This window comes from Salvelinus alpinus, chromosome 11, assembly GCF_045679555.1.
Source record: "Salvelinus alpinus chromosome 11, SLU_Salpinus.1, whole genome shotgun sequence".
In the NCBI taxonomy this organism is placed as follows: Eukaryota; Metazoa; Chordata; class Actinopteri; order Salmoniformes; family Salmonidae; genus Salvelinus; species Salvelinus alpinus.
This window is the reverse complement of record NC_092096.1, coordinates 30,544,489-30,560,647: the sequence shown is the minus strand read 5'-3', so window position 1 is coordinate 30,560,647 and position 16,159 is coordinate 30,544,489. Positions and strand designations below refer to the sequence as shown.

The 16,159-nt window shown below is 46.7% G+C and overlaps 1 protein-coding gene across 10 annotated transcripts in view; it reads right to left on the bottom strand.

The window, feature by feature from the left end:
• LOC139533929 (liprin-alpha-2-like) overlaps positions 1–15,876 on the bottom strand; it is a 213,130-nt gene extending 197,254 nt beyond the window's left edge. For 6 of the 10 annotated variants that reach the window (XM_071332442.1, XM_071332443.1, XM_071332444.1 and 3 more), the window contains exons 1-2: positions 15,539–15,870; positions 6,030–6,278 (exon numbers count right to left, since the gene is read on the bottom strand). In XM_071332442.1, the coding sequence (XP_071188543.1) occupies positions 6,030–6,272 (243 nt within the window). In that variant the 5' untranslated portion in view covers positions 6,273–6,278; positions 15,539–15,870. Of the gene's footprint in view, positions 1–6,029; positions 6,279–15,538 lie in introns of all 10 variants that reach the window. The other 4 variants (XR_011666886.1, XR_011666887.1, XM_071332449.1 and 1 more) reach the window with 2 other exon arrangements.
• Between the last annotated feature and the right edge of the window lie 283 nt (positions 15,877–16,159).

Genomic DNA, 16,159 nt, shown 5'->3' with positions numbered 1-16,159 from the left:
TACATGTACATATTCTCATTCACCCCTTTAGATTTGTGTGTATTAGGTAGTTGTTGGGGAATTGTTAGATTACTTGTTAGATATTACTGCACTGTCGGAACTAGAAGCACAAGCATTTCGCTACAGGCGCATTAACATCTGTTAACCATGTGTATGTGACCAATAAAATGTGATTTTGATTTGATTTGAAGAGAGCAGTGGTCCACTGTAGCAGAGGTTTGTAAAAAAATATATCACAGGGATGAATGAATAAAAGAAGATGTGCTTTTGCATCGGGAATTGAAATACTGCTTTTAAAGAGCACAGCAGAGGAATATCTCCAGTCTGTTTTACCAGTCTAACCTAACTCCCCAATGACCCAAAGCTATATGGGCACGATCAACCTTAGCATACTGAGTAAGGCGGGACTCCTACAGGTGCAGGTGTGCTGTCAAAGTCAGACAGTGTGGAGAGAGCAGGACACAGAACCACGGCCGTCTCTGCTCTGGGCAGCCAGTCAGTCCATGTTGTTTGGACGGCCATGACAGAGACAGAGACACCACAGAGAGAGAGGCTCCAGCAGGACCTGAGCCCACTGCCAGCTGGGTTTGTTGTGCTACCAGCTGAGCGGCCATCCAAAGGCCCTCTCCCTCTCTCACTAGTCACTACAGTCTCGGGTCAGCGTGCCCGCCACGTGCTGCCTCTACAAAGGCAGCGGCGACTTAACCATGCCGTTAAAGTCAGTGGCTTCTTGGCAGCCGGCGCTGCCATGCATGGGTTCCAAGCGGGCATGAGCTGCCGACACAAAGGGAGCTAATGGCTGCCCACTGCCCACCACCGCTCCATGCCACCCCACCCCAACCTCTCTGTTCTGGACCACAACACAACGGACGGAGGGATGGATGGAAAGAGGGATGTTGTTGCATTGTTATGCACAACGCGGATAGGATATGACCTCGAGGCGTGGAGGGGGACGGAGGATGTCACTCCGATCACCCAGACGTGACGTGACAAGGAACAGAGGAGCCGTGACCCTGACAGAGAAATGGAGAGAGAGAGAGGAGAGAGAGAGAGGAGAGAGAGAGAGAGAGAGAGAGAGAGAGAGAGAGAGAGAGAGAGAGAGAGAGAGAGAGAGAGAGAGAGAGAGAGAGAGAGAGAGAGAGAGAGAGAGAGAGAGAGAGAGAGAGAGAGAAGGAAGGGGGGAGAGAGGGAAAGTGGGACTATAGGGAGGAGGGTTGGGAGGGGCCTAACTGAAGCCTGCTGCTACAGACCTCTCTGTTAGTAGAGAGAGAGATACCGGTGTGGCTCCACCACAAGAATGAGGCCACTTCCATTTCTGAAGAAAGTCTCTGCATCTCTCCCCATCTCACCACCCTCTCTACGCTCCTGCACACACACAAACTGACTCACCCGGCAGCTATCTCTCGGCCTCTTTAAGATGTACCCTAAATAATGATGTCTACCAGCTTACTTAATTCCCTGCACTGCCTTGTAGTACTGAAAAAAACAATGGTTCAAAGTGCTTTGAAAGATACTACAAACATAACCAAGCACTGTCAAAATGAAGCAACATATGACAGTCTACTACAGATAAACACTGAGTGGACAAAACATTAAGGACACATTCCTAATATTGAGTTGCACCCCCTTTGCCCTCAGAACATCCTCAATTCGTTGGGGCATGGACTCTACAAGGTGTCGAAAGCGTTCCACAGTTGTGTCAGGCTGACTGGATGTCCTTTGAATGGTGTACCATTCTTGATACACACGGGAAACTGTTGAGCGTGAAAAACCCAGTAGTGTTGCAGTTCTTGACACAAACCGGTGTGCCTGGCACCAACTACCATACCCCGTTCAAAAGCACTTAAATCTTTTGTCTTGCCCATTTACCCAGTGAATGGCACACTTACACAATCCATGTCTCAATTGTCTCGAGGCTTAAAAATCCTTTAACCTGTCTCCTCCCCTTCATCTACACTGATTAAAGTGGATTTAACAGGTGACATTAATAAGGGATCCTAGCTTTCACCTAGATTCACCTGGTCATTCTGTCATGGAAAAAGCAGGTGTTCTTAATGTTTTGTACACTGTTTTATAAAAATCCGTTATCCCGTTCCTTGTCCAACAGGCTCTCTCTCTCTGTACACGGAGTCTTTATCAGTCAGCCATTAAAATGGGAGACAGGAGCCAACCTTTCTCCTAGATAAGAACCTCCCCACAATTACAGAGGTCCAACGAACTGCCTCATGAAGCATTAGTGTGATGTTGATATCGTACAGGCTTATAAAAATGTTGCCACCACATAAATTAATGGAAGCATTTGTGCATGGGGGTAACATCAGGGGAGGGATCCAGATTGCCTGGTGACATCTCATTTAAAATGGTGCCTAGGAGTGCCACAGAATAGTACATCACAATCGCTGTCATTAGACAGTGACAAGCCGTACATCATTATCTGAGTTGTATCTGTGTTTTACTAGCAGAGGAAACGTCTGTCAGAAAACGTGGGATAATGGCAGCGCTATTTCATTTTGTCGCCATTTCATTTTCCGTCCCCAGACGTTTTCATCCGGGAATGAAGCGGCATAAATTGATAGACATGACGGGAAAGATACTACCACCACTGCTGCAGATGTAAGCACCGAGTTGGATTTAAAGTAGAGTTTGTAGCTCTAAAAACATGTCCTGTGTAGCGCTGTGGCTATTTGAATATTTACCTGAATTTTCTTCTCATCAATCAGGGCAACGCATACTGACAACTGAACGGTGTTTCCAAACAGCACTACAAACCCTCAGTCTTTCACAAGGAACTGCGTGTTTTGGTCCAGTATCACTCTCTTTCACTTCCCCCAGCCAGCCTCTCTACTGTACGGTGTGCCGGTGTTATAATAGCAGCTGAAGAGGGTGAGAGGCAAAATATACAGTTGGAGCAAGAATCCAAATAACCCTGATTTCAAACACAGTCACATGAATGAATAAATCACAACACATACAGTCGTGGCCAAAAGTTTTGAGAATGACACAAATATTAATTTTCACAAAGTCTGCTGCCTCAGTGTCTTTAGATATTTTTGTCAGATGTTACTATGGAATACTGAAGTATAATTACAAGCATTTTATGTGTCAAAGGCTTTTATTGACAATTACATGAAGTTGATGCAAAGAGTCAATATTTGCAGTGTTGACCCTTCTTTTTCAAGACCTCTGTAATCCGCACTGGCATGCTGTCAATTATCTTCTGGGCCACATCCTGACTGATGGCAGCCCATTCTTGCATAATCAATGCTTGGAGTTTGTCAGAATCTATGGGTTTTTGTTTGTCCGCCCGCCTCTTGAGGCTTGACCACAAGTTCTCAATGCGATTAAGGTCTGGGGAGTTTCCTGGCCATGGACCCAAAATATCGATGTTTTGTTCCCCGAGCCACTTAGTTATCACTTTTGCCTTATGGCAAGGTGCTCCATCATGCTGGAAAAGGCATTGTTCGTCACCAAACTGTTCCTGGATGGTTGGGAGAAGTTGCTCTCGGAGGATGTGTTGGTACCATTCTTTATTCATGGCTGTGTTCTTAGGCAAAATTGTGAGTGAGCCCACTCCCTTGGCTGAGAAGCAACCCCACACATGAATGGTCTCAGGATGCTTTACTGTTGGCATGACACAGGACTGATGGTAGCGCTCACCTTGTCTTCTCTGGACAAGCTTTTTTCCGGATAGCCCAAACAATCGGAAAGGGGATTCATCAGAGAAAATGACTTTACCCCAGTCCTCAGCAGTCCAATCCCTGTACCTTTTGCAGAATATCAGTCTGTCCCTGATGTTTTTCCTGGAGAGAAGTGGCTTCTTTGCTGCCCTTCTTGACATCAGGCCATCCTCCAAAAGTCTTTGCCTCACTGTGCGTGCAGATGCACTCACACCTGCCTGCTGCCATTCCTGAGCAAGCTCTGTACTGGGGGTGCCCAGTACAGAGCTTTAGGAGATGGTCCTGGCGCTTGCTGGACTTTCTTGGGCACCCTGAAGCCTTCTTCACAACAATTGAATCGCTCTCCTTGAAGTTCTTGATGATCCGATAAATGGTTGATTTAAGTGCAATCTTACTGGCAGCAATATCCTTGCCTGTGAAGCCCTTTTTGTGCAAATCAATGATGAGGGCACGTGTTTCCTTGCAGGTAACCACTGATGACAGAGGAAGAACAATGATTCCAAGCACCACCCTCCTTTTAAAGCTTACAGTCTGTTATTCAAACTCAATCAGCATGACAGAGTGATCTCCAGCCTTGTCCTCGTCAACACTCACACCTGTGTTAATGAGAGAATCACTGACATGATGTCAGCTGGTCCTTTTGTGGCAGGGCTGAAATGCAGTGGAAATGTTTTTGGGGGTTCAGTTCATTTGCATGGCAAAGAGGGACTTTGCAATTAATTGCAATTCATCTGGTCACTTTTCATAACATTCTGGAGTAATGCAAATTGCCATCATACAAACTGAGGCAGCAGACTTTGTGAAAATTAATATTTGGCTCATTCTCAAAGCTTTTGGCTACGACTGTACAGTCACTGAGGCTAAAGATGGAACATAGAAGCCACAGACTCACAGGTGATATACTGAACATACATATACTGTGTAACCCTATGACCGGGTCTGTAACCCTATGACCGGATCTGTAACCCTATGACCGGGTCTGTAACCCTATGACCTGGTCTGTAACCCTATGACCTGGCATGTAACCCTATGACCGGGTCACCTATAAAGGTTAATGGTTCATATCTAGGTTATATCAATTCTAAGAAAATACATTTAAAATGTTCCAGAGGCAAGACCAGATCATAAAAAACTACTTTTTGGTAGTATTATGTGATTTCAGACACATTATTATGGTATTAAAAGACCCGACAACCCCTTTTAAGTAAGTGTTTGCCTATGTGATCAAATCACAGCCAATACAGTCTGTGTGCTTTGTTTGTCTCTAAAACCATGTGGATTTACAGTCGGTATCGGCCAGCACCGCCTGTGAACAAAGTCCTCTTTTCTTCCAGTGAAACCTCAAGAGAAGCAGGGGGAACTTGTGACTACAATTATTGACACACTTTCTGCCAGCGAGATAATCTCTACTTCAATAGGAATTATTACGCAAGCCCTTATTTGCCCATGTCGCTGGGAAACGAACAACCAATGAACACACTAGATCCAAAATGTCAGCGCAATTTCATTCCATTTCACTGCTCCTCACTGTATTCCAAGTTGTGTTTTTATTGCCATGGAACGACTATGGATGAATGCATTTACATTACACTTCTTTAGCAGACGCTCTTATCCAGAGGGACTTACAGGAGCAATTAGGGTTAAGTGCCTTGCTCAAGGGCACAGACAGATTTTTCACCTAGTCAGCTCGGGGATTCGAACCAGCGACCTTTCAGTTACTGGCCCAACGCTCTTAGCAGCTAGGCTACCTGCCGCCCTTGAAACTAATATTGTGTAGCAGCTCACTTTCAATGACATGAGTATTGCAAGAGATATTATTTGTACTGCTCTAATTACGTTGGTAACCAGTTTATAATAGCAATAAGGGACGTCGGGGTTTGTGGCACGCTTTGCGTCGTGCCTAAGAACAGCCCTTAGCCGTGGTATATTGGCCATGTACCACACCCCCTCTGGCTTTATTGCTTAAATATAGAACTTGGACCATACTGTATGGTATGTGCAATGAATATACAACCTTTCTCATCTCTGAAGTGGAAGGAATAACCTTGATGGACCACCCAACTCCTAGTTGTAACCTAGCTGTATCACATGGTCCAGAACATTGTGCTCAACACACATGGAAGGAATTGATTCCTATGCTGTACAATACTTGTGGCAGAGCGGAGCTAAGAAAATGTGCACAGTTGTGTTCTATCAATTTCTATGCGTTTTACCTCAGGATAGAATTGGACCAGAATTGGGCATTGTACACACAACCACTGTCATCTCCAATAGCCATGAAGGACCTGCATGTTACTGTATGCTTAACATACATTAAGAAGGAAGAGGCTCCTAGGTGGAACGGTATGTTACCTGTGGCAGGGCGGAGCTGAGCTGGCGCTGCAGTGAGTCCCGGTCGTAGATAACGTCCTCCAGGTGCTGCTGGGACATCCCCAGGCTCTCCTGGGTCTCCCTCAGCGTGTCCAGCAGGCGGTCTCTCTCATCCAGCATGTTGACCATCAGCTGCTCAAAGTGGGAGTCTGGGTCCGAGGCGCTGCTCTGGGAGCCGCGCTGAGCCGTGTCCTCGCTGATGGTGGGCATCACCTCGCACATCATTTCGCCCTGGGTGGGGGGAACGGGGTCAAAGGTTAGCCAGGTCAGAGGGTGATGCTCAGTGGTTATTCTATGTGAGGTAGGGCTAGGGAGTTTTATTGTGATGTTGTTACAGGAAAACCTCTTGGATCTTACAACAGTCTAATGATCAAGCCATAAACCCGTACATAAAACTGATGTTTTAAGTGATGATTAGGTGATTCATTCTGTGTTTCAGTCATAAAAAATACAAAGATCTCGACCAGAAATAGAGATGATGTAGTCCTACACTTTCAGAGCTGCAGCACCGTGAGCCTCCATCTCATCTAGAGGCAGCATGAACCCTGTGTTTCCTGTGTTTACAAAGCCTTGATTGGTGTCACCTTCCCTCAGACTCAAAGACACCAGGGACATGACGCGAGGGATGACAGAGGAGAGGGTCTCCACTGTAGGGGGCCAGACGGCTTAGAGAGCTCTGGTCCTCAGTGACCTCCTGCTTAGGGCAGGGTGATTCTCTTGGCAATAACGTGTGTGTGTTGTGTGTGTATTGTGTATTGTGTATTGTGTGTGTATTGTGTATTGTGTATTGTGTGTGTGTGTGTGTGTGTGTGTGTGTGTGTGTGTGTGTGTGTGTGTGTGTGTGTGTGAGAGAGAGACACTAGGAGCATGGCTCCACATCTCTCCAGTGTTTCAAGGCTGTGTCGACGTCTTGGGAGGCTGGCTGTTTGTTCTGCCCTAGTTTTAACACTCGTACTATTTCCTGGGCCAGCCTGTGTCTGGTTGCATAATGCAGCACATCTATACTATTGTGAACATCTGAAGCTATATCATTCCTAGGAGGTTTTGGCTGATCTTTGCTTTCCACCTCCACCGGTCTGTACCTTGTCAGCTGTGTCCACAACTTCACAGAAGCAGATGTTGACCTATGACAACGCAGCTCTTTAACCATCCCCATTACTCACCACATTAACACACGCATGGAACAACCCTACATATCTTAAACACACATTCACACTGTCCTCTCCAACATTCCATCACTTCACCAGAGACGTGAACCACAGACACTACAAATGTGATGTCACAGAAACACAGACCGATAGACAGACCCATGGTCAGTCCCCTCGCCATCGACGGGTAGCCTATATAATGGCAAGTCTGTCTCCCAGCAGCCTCTCCTAGCAGGAGTCTGGGGTCTCAGCGCAGGCCCCGGCACACAGCCAGCCTCCCACCGCCTCCCGTTCAGACACCATCCGTTACCATTTAAACCTGAGAGACCAGACTAGACTAGAGAGCTGGAGTCCGTGATGATCATGCGGTCTAGCTGTATAGTAAAACCCTACTGTTCCAAACACAGGTTGTGTACAGCGGAGGACCTAACTACAGATGCTCATAGGGCTCATGTCTTTAAACAGGAAGAGAAGAAACAATTGCAGCAATCGTGAGTGTCGCACACTGTTATCACACAATAATAACTCATAATTTAATGACACCATTTAGACTTGATTACAGCTCATTCAACTTAGTGTCTCAGCAACACAGAAACAGGCGATCGGTCCCCATCTCATCCTCAAAGAAAACACAAAAATTACACCAATGGATTTTCCCATTTCTACAACTATGTTAAAGTAGATTTCGGTTGGCTACTTGGACAAACGATTTTCTCCCATAACGCCAGGGTGCCACTGTATATTGTCGCTACGCAGCGGCACGCTTATATAAGCTGTGAATTCTACCAAGTACAGTGGCAGGCGGGCGGGAAGGGGGGCAGGGGAGCAGGGGGGCAGGGAGGCAGGTGGGCAGGGAGGCAGGCGGGGGGGCAGGGGGGCAGGGAGGGAGGCAGGCGGGCAGGGGAGCAGGGAGGGAGGCAGGCGGGCAGGGGAGCAGGGGAGCAGGGGGGCAGGCAGGCGGGCAGGGGGGCAGGGAGGGAGGCAGGCGGGCAGGGGAGCAGGGGGGCAGGCAGGCGGGCAGGGGGGCAGGGAGGGAGGCAGGCGGGCAGGGGAGCAGGGGGGCAGGCGGGCGGGCAGGGGGCAGGGAGGCAGGCGGGCAGGGGGGCAGGGGGGCAGGCGGGCGGGGGAGCAGGGGGGCAGGCGGGCGGGGGAGCAGGGGGGCAGGCGGGCAGGGGAGCAGGCGGGCGGGCAGGGGGGCAGGGAGGCAGGCGGGCAGGGGAGCAGGGGGGCAGGGAGGCAGGCGGGCAGGGGAGCAGAGGGGCAGGCGGGCGGGCAGGGGGGCAGGGGGGCAGAGAGGCAGGCGGGGCGGGCAGGGGGGCAGGCAGGTGGGCGGGCGGGCAGGGGGGCAGAGAGGCAGGCGGGCGGGCAGGGGGGCAGGCAGGTGGGCGGGCGGGCGGGGGGGCAGGGGGGCAGGCAGGCGGGCGGGGGGGCAGGGAGAGAGGTTTGAGTTAGTGTGTGTTGGCTTATGAACTCCCCCATGGCTTCTTATACTAACATAGAACACACAGTGAACATTGTTAAGTGTCTCAGGCAGTGTTTGTAGTGGACTGCTTCTTATTGCCATGCACTGTAGTGTGAACGTGATGCAGTTGGTTTAAGATACACCCAGGACAGAGCTAACAGCTCATTAGCTTTCATGTCACCGTCTAAGGGGTATAGTCACATGAAACAGACAAATGTGTGTACTGTTGTGTGTAGCATAGTGATACAGATACCTCTCACAGAGGCCTACAACCTAGTCTGACCATATCTGTATATTACACTATCATGGGCCAGTTATTAGGCTGTTATCAATATGTCGTCAATAAAACAACTCTATAGCCAATTCAATCCTTTATTTTGACCTTTATGTCAGAATAACCACACGCAATAGCGAGACAAACCAGAACAAATGGATGTGTAGTCTATAAATGCAGTACAGAAAAGGAGGCAGGTTAAGTCGATAGAAAGTATATCAAAGAAAATAAGACCAGCGCGACCGCATCAGCGCCCAATTCTAACTACCCCATAAAACCACTAAAACGCAAGGACAAGGATGAAATGGAATGATATCAAATCAGAGAGAGGGGATAAGACACTCAATAGAACACATTCTGCACCACAGAGGCGGCGGGGAGGTGGGAGGAACGTGCACTGGCAGGATCAATGGGTCTTGCTCCCTGTGCCATATGCCAATTAATGAATTATTCAGGGGGATTGGAGGGCTGGGTTCCCTTCCCAATCAGTGCAGAGCCCCCCCCCCCCCCCAGTCATCCAACCCCCACCACTACCAATTCCATCTAACCCCACTGCATCCCTCTAGAGTGGTTTATAGGGGGCAGACTGACACCTTCTGTGGTGCATCCATGGAGAATGATAGAGGCCTCAAGTGAACAAAAGTCAGTTTAAGCATGGGAAGCACCATTGAGGGCTTCCACCATTTTAAAGAGGTCAAAGTAGCCAACTGGGTGGGGATTCCTATGGGTTGTAGCCTCTTTGGCGCTGCCCATGCTGTCACAGACGCTATAATGCCTCCAGATATAAAGATGAGACCTCTATCTATCTCTATGGGTGCCTCACACTCAATACAGGCAAAGCCTTCCTGAACCCTTGTGGTGACAACTGTAGGATTCTACATTTTCTTTATGAAGGTGTAAGATTGGAACCTTCATTGGGAGTATCACTGTACTGTATATTAATTGCCATCATGTATCTTTGAGGAATTATCTTAGATATTTCATTGAATATTTACTGACTATGGAGGTCAGAAAGCACATACAAAATCTTCACAAACGAAAAGTCATGAGAAATATTACAGCACAGCAGGTGGCTAAACATCCACATTGGAACTGGGACCAAGGCACTTACAAATGTTAGACCCAATGGTCCTGCACTAACCACTCCACAAATCCGCAAGTTCCCTCTAACTTCCTGAATGTCTTGACCTAATCTAATTAATGGGAACAATTCAGTGTGTAGATATTAGATAAGGAGGTCCACAACAGCAACACATGGGCCTGGTCCAGAGTGATACAGCCAAGCGTGGCTATTCAGCACTGTTCTCAACATCCAGGAACATGGAAAGATGTATAGAGAGGGATGGAAGAAATCAAACGAAGCGTACACATCAGGGTGTAATCACATCAGAGACACACTGTGACCTTATTATCAGTAATATTAGAATGCTCTAATTTGAACGATTTGGTTCTGACACTCATCAAAAACGACATACATCTTATTAACAGGTTATGACATATCACGTTTTTTTAAATATGTCAATAATTTGACTATGTCGGTCATTTCCTATGTATCAAACAGTCCTCTGTACCTACGGTATAGAGGGCATGCTAAGAAACCACATGTTGATGAGTCACATTCAACTAGACACCTAGTAAACTGCCACACATTTCTAAGGTGTGAAATATTAGCCGAGTCAAGATCAATTGTTTCCATTCTTCGCCATGTGAATGACAAGGAGGTGGAGACCTGTTGTGTGAGGAACAACGCCAAGACTTACATCAGCACAACGTGCACTCCACCAGGGGTTCCCATGTTGATGCGACCGCATTTTGATATCAAAACATTTGTGACCTCACCATGTAGAAGAAGTGATGTACTGTAATCAAAGGCCAATGTTTTCTTTTTTAACTGAGGCTATGACAGTCTATTACAAATCAGTCTGACAGTACTTTTCACAGTATTTCAATGTGAAGGAAGTCTGGGATGAAGTGACTGAAATGCATCAGAAAGGTCATTGTGTATTTGATGAGCTTGTACCTTTCCTCTGTATAGTATGTTTTATGTATTTTATGTGGCATTGTGTACAAATGTTCCCTCCAATTGTTTAGGCCACTGAGCAAATTTGAGGTATTCTGAACGGAAACTCCAACGTTGTGAGAATTTGTGCAACTTTCAGAGCGCGTTTACAGTGAACACTGAGGCTGTACCCTTACAGTTTTAGACATTAGCCAATAGGCTATTGTGGCTATTTGAGCATAATGTAGGTCTACCAACAAAACTAATGGAGCAAATCCAGTAACATTTTCACATGGAAATAGCTTTTGATTTCTATGATATTGTCACGTCCTGACCAGAGAGAGCTTTTATTCTCCATGTTGGTTAGGTCGGGGTGTGGTTTAGGGTGGGTCATCTAGGCATCTAGGCGATTTAGGGTGGGTTCCCAGTCCGGAGCCTCCTGCGAGGGTTCCCAGTCCGGAGTCCCCGGCGACGATCTACGGTCCGGAGCATCCGGCGATGATTCACGGTCCGGTTCCTCTGGCGACGACCCACGGTCCGGTTCCTCTGGCGACGACCCACGGTCCGATTCCTCTGGCGACGACCCACGGTCCGGTTCTTCCGGCGACGAGCCACGGTCCGATTCCTCTGGCGACGACCCACGGTCCGGTTCTTCCGGCGACGAGCCACGGTCCGATTCCTCTGGCGACGACCCACGGTCCGGTTCTTCCGGCGACGAGCCACGGTCCGATTCCTCCGATGACGTGTCCACGAGCGGAGTGGGTACTTCGCCCCGCACCGGAGCCGCCCCTGACGGTAGATGCCCACCCGGACCCTCCCCTATTGAGTCAGGTTTTGCGGCCGGAGTCCGCACCTTTGGGGGGGGGGGGGGTACTGTCACGCCCTGACCATAGAGAGCTTTTATTCTCCATGTTGGTTAGGTCGGGGTGTGATTTAGGGTGGGTCATCTAGGCGTTTATATGTCGATGTTGGCCTGTTATGGTTCCCAATCAGAGGCAGCTGTTTATCGTTGTCTCTGATTGGGGATCATATTTAGGCAGCCATTTCCCCTTTGTGCTTTATGGGATCTTGTGTTTGTGTAGCTGCCTGTGAGTAGTCCAGAACGTCACGTTTCGTTTGTGCTTGTTTGTTTTGTTTGGTGAGTTTCTATTTATTAAAATATGTGGAACTCTACGCACGCTGCGCCTTGGTCAATTCCTTATGACGAACGTGACAGATATAGCCTACAGTAGCCTATATGTGGTGTTCAATGCAGGCCTACATTGCATGGGACTTTTAAAAACGTTTTTACATTAAGGTCTTGAAATTAATTCATATTTGTTTTACTTACCATGGGCCTGTAAATTGCATTGTGTTGTATGATGTAAGAAACCACTTTACAAAATAAAATGTATTATTATTACCATACAGATAATTAGATAATGTAGGCTTCCCCTCTGCCTATTGGCTTATTTACATATTCAAGCCTGTGTCAAAATACAACACTGCCCCTTTATTTAGTTTTTTATTTAACCTTTATTTAACTAGGCAAGCCAGTTAAGAACTTGGCCTTTATTTACAATGACGGCCTAGGAACAGTGGGTTAACTGCCTTGTTCAGGGGCAGAACGACAGATTTTTACCTTGTCAGCTCGGGGATTCGATCTATCCACCTTTCAGTTACTGGCGCAATGCTCTAACCACTAGGCTACCTGCCTTTAATTAAGACATAAGCTTTTTACCTGACTGGCTTTTCAAAGACAGCTTGAAATGTAGCCTACACGTTTTGTGCTCATGTAGGAAGCAGAAACTCACCATTGCTGACCTATACTTATCTATAACTGGGCTAATAACTCGCTAACTAGCAAAGAATATCAACAAATGTGCACACGCGCCGCTCTGCGCGTTGATCTGAAAGCGCTTTCACTCGCAGGTGATTGAAAGACAACTGGTGGGCTACCCGGCCAATAGAATTATACTCTGTTGCACCCTGGCTCTGCCTACAGCACAATCACAGACTCAATCTTGCAAAGTTAGATTTGTTTAGGCCCGAGGAGGTGTGGTATATGGCCAATATACCACGGCTAAGGGCTGTTCTTATGTACGACGCAACACAGAGTCCCTGGACACAGTCCTAAGCTGTGGTATATTGACCATATATCACAACCACCCGAGGTGCCTTATTTCTATTATAAACTGGCTACCAAGGTAATTAGAGCCGTAAAACGAAATGTTTTGTCATACCCGTGCTATACGGTCTGATATACCAGGGCTGTCAGCCAATCAGCATTCAGGGCTCGAACCACACAGTTTATAATGTTGATTTGACCACGGAAAAAACGTTGATGTATGTAGGGCAAACTCAGTGAAGTTCAATCTATTGTGTCTCTCCACGGTCAGGCATTTCTTCTGCGCAGCAGTCCTGGAGGAAGTATGCGCAGCTTAGAGGGTACATTGGTGCTGACTAAAGGCAAATCTACTTTTAAATAATGTCCATGTTTGATTTCTTGGCATGCGCCTAGGCCCAATGCGCAGCAGTGGAATGCTTTGGTGATCTTAAGTGTATCGGAAAACTATTAAGTTACACTCACTCATTCTCACTTTGGCACCCGTAGCACTTGGACAGGGGGAAACAGATGACACAGCAGTTTTGTGAATGGGAGAAGATAGAGAATTCCCATTCATATGACAGCCTATACCCGCAAATACACTTCAGACAACAATGCTGTTGGCTGCCAAAAAGACAGCTATTCAACCCCTTCCAATGCAATCACTGCAACAGAACCCTAGTCTCTTGAGAAGCAGGTTCACAGAACATTAGCATGGTTGATGATGGAAGATCCCTCACATTTAAACAATGCTCAGGCCACCTCAAGTCTAGGACCTCTCCATATATTTAATGAGTCAGAAATTCACAAGGCAAGGAGTGCCTGGTTTTCTGACATGAAATCAATTTCATCAGACCATGCCACTGAGCTCACTACATTGTGGGTGTAATATAACCCAATGTAGATACAAATGTAGGGCAAAGGACCTGTGAGTGGCTGATTCATTGAGTAAAGCCTCACGTCTCCCCCGCCCCACTGACTCTCACAACTAGTGAATGGGCTGCCGACTGGGGCGGGGATGAGAAGGGGGGTTGAGTGTCGAGTTTCATCCAGCACGCTGTCATTAAGGAGCAGGAGGGAGTGGGCAGAGGAGGGTTTACGTGTGTATGTATGTGTATGTGTGTGTATATGTGTGTATGTGTGTGTATGTAAACCAGCGTTGCCTAAGTACGGCCTCACCTATACCCCAACCCCCTACAGCAAGGTCATGCAAACAATCAATCGATGGAGATGAATAAGAACACAGATAGAACTGGGCCAAAAAGACAATGAAGGCCAGATCTGATTTGCAGCCGGTCGCCAGGGTCAGTCTGACATCGTTTCAATGGCAAAGCATTTTATGCTACCTTTACTTTGGCGTCTGGCAATCATGTAAATTGGGCCATAAAAAATGTAATGAAATGATAATTTTATAGACATAAAGGCCGCTCTTTTTCTCTGCCTGCTACTACAGGTAGCCCTCTGCATGATCCCATGTAGCAATAAGCGCTGTTCTCTCACCAGACATATTAAGCACAGTATATTTGCATGAAGGAGGTACATCAGAGGAAAATCAACTCAGTTGTATACTCATTAAGGTGAAATGATTATTTTACTATATCACTGGTCTACGTTAGACGTGCACATGGATCCAGCAGGACGTGCACCCAAAGGAGCATCAGAGAACATGAGCAGAGCATATGTAATAATGGTATGGCTTGTACATGTGGTTTCATCTGTCATTTTCTACATTAACATCGCAGTGACAAAGAGCATAAAGATATAACTTGCATAATTGAATGAGATGTTAATGTGTTATAATTACTGAGTCAAGGGCATATATGTGATTTCATTAGGTATTCATCCATCCATCTGTGTGTGTGTGTGTGTGTGTGTGTGTGTGTGTGTGTGTGTGTGTGTGTGTGTGTGTGTGTGTGTGTGTGTGTGTGTGTGTGTGTGTATATAGTGTGTAGCAGAATGAGCCTGAATGCTCAATCTTCACTCATTCCTCAGATGTGAATAGTATTCACTGCTAATGTAGAGGAGGGGCACATATTCTACTCATGACAGTGTTCTATTCCTCAGAAGCACATTGAAAGGCACCGGAATAGTGAGCTAATCTCATCTTTGCACAGTAACATTGTTTTCCATGCTCTTTAATGATAATTGGGGAGAATCCTTGACCATTTTTAAGTGCATTACATCATGCATGCCTCTCCATCCCACCCCCTTTAACTATCTCTTTCGCTACACTCTAACAGTGTCCGGATTTTCTGTAGCTCTCCACTATACTATAGGCATTGGTTACATACTAACGCAAAATGTAGGCTATGGGCACGTCCGTTTATATTTAGTAGGCTACTCCATCCAGCATCTTACACATCATTAAGGAAGTTGAGGGTGAGAGGTTGCCTATTTCTAAATCACCTTGGGCGCGCTCTCTGTGCAAAACAGCAGGTCGCGGGGTGCAATCATAATCTCGACAGGCAAATGGTAAAACAATCAATGACATTCTATTCGCCAAAAACACTTTCCATACTTACGTTTTTTTCCTTTAGGCTAACGTTACTGTATGTAAGCTCCTTCAATGGATCAATGACAACTGCGGTCTCCGCGAGCTAACGAAATCGCACAGCTGGGACCATTAGCGGCCAATCCAGTCCTAGGATGAAGCTCCAATGGCAAAACGCAGCGACAGGAAAGCTCCGATGAAATGTGCGGAGGCATAAACCGCTGGCATTTTCAAAAACTTGAAATTGCCCTGTTCCGTGGTGACATTTGGTTCTCCAGATATACCCATTGGTAAAAATATGGCATGTTACAAATTCCTGATGCGAGGAGAAAAGTCGGTAAAGACCATTGTTTCAGCTGGCGGAGGGGAGGTGTGCTGTATCTTAAAGTTGCAGTTGTTCAATTCTCTGCTCACCAGAATATGGTCACGATACATGGAATTTGTGTATCAATTATATATTTTTTCTTGGATGAAAAATGATGCACAAGTTGTATTTAAAAGTATAATAGCCTAATGCGTAATGGGCAGCCTAATGCTGTGCATTCTGATGCTAAATTACATTTGGAAGTGTCATGAATTTGCAACATGACCGTATGATATGGAATCCATATTGTGTTAACATCACATATATAAATATCCCTTTTAAAAATAC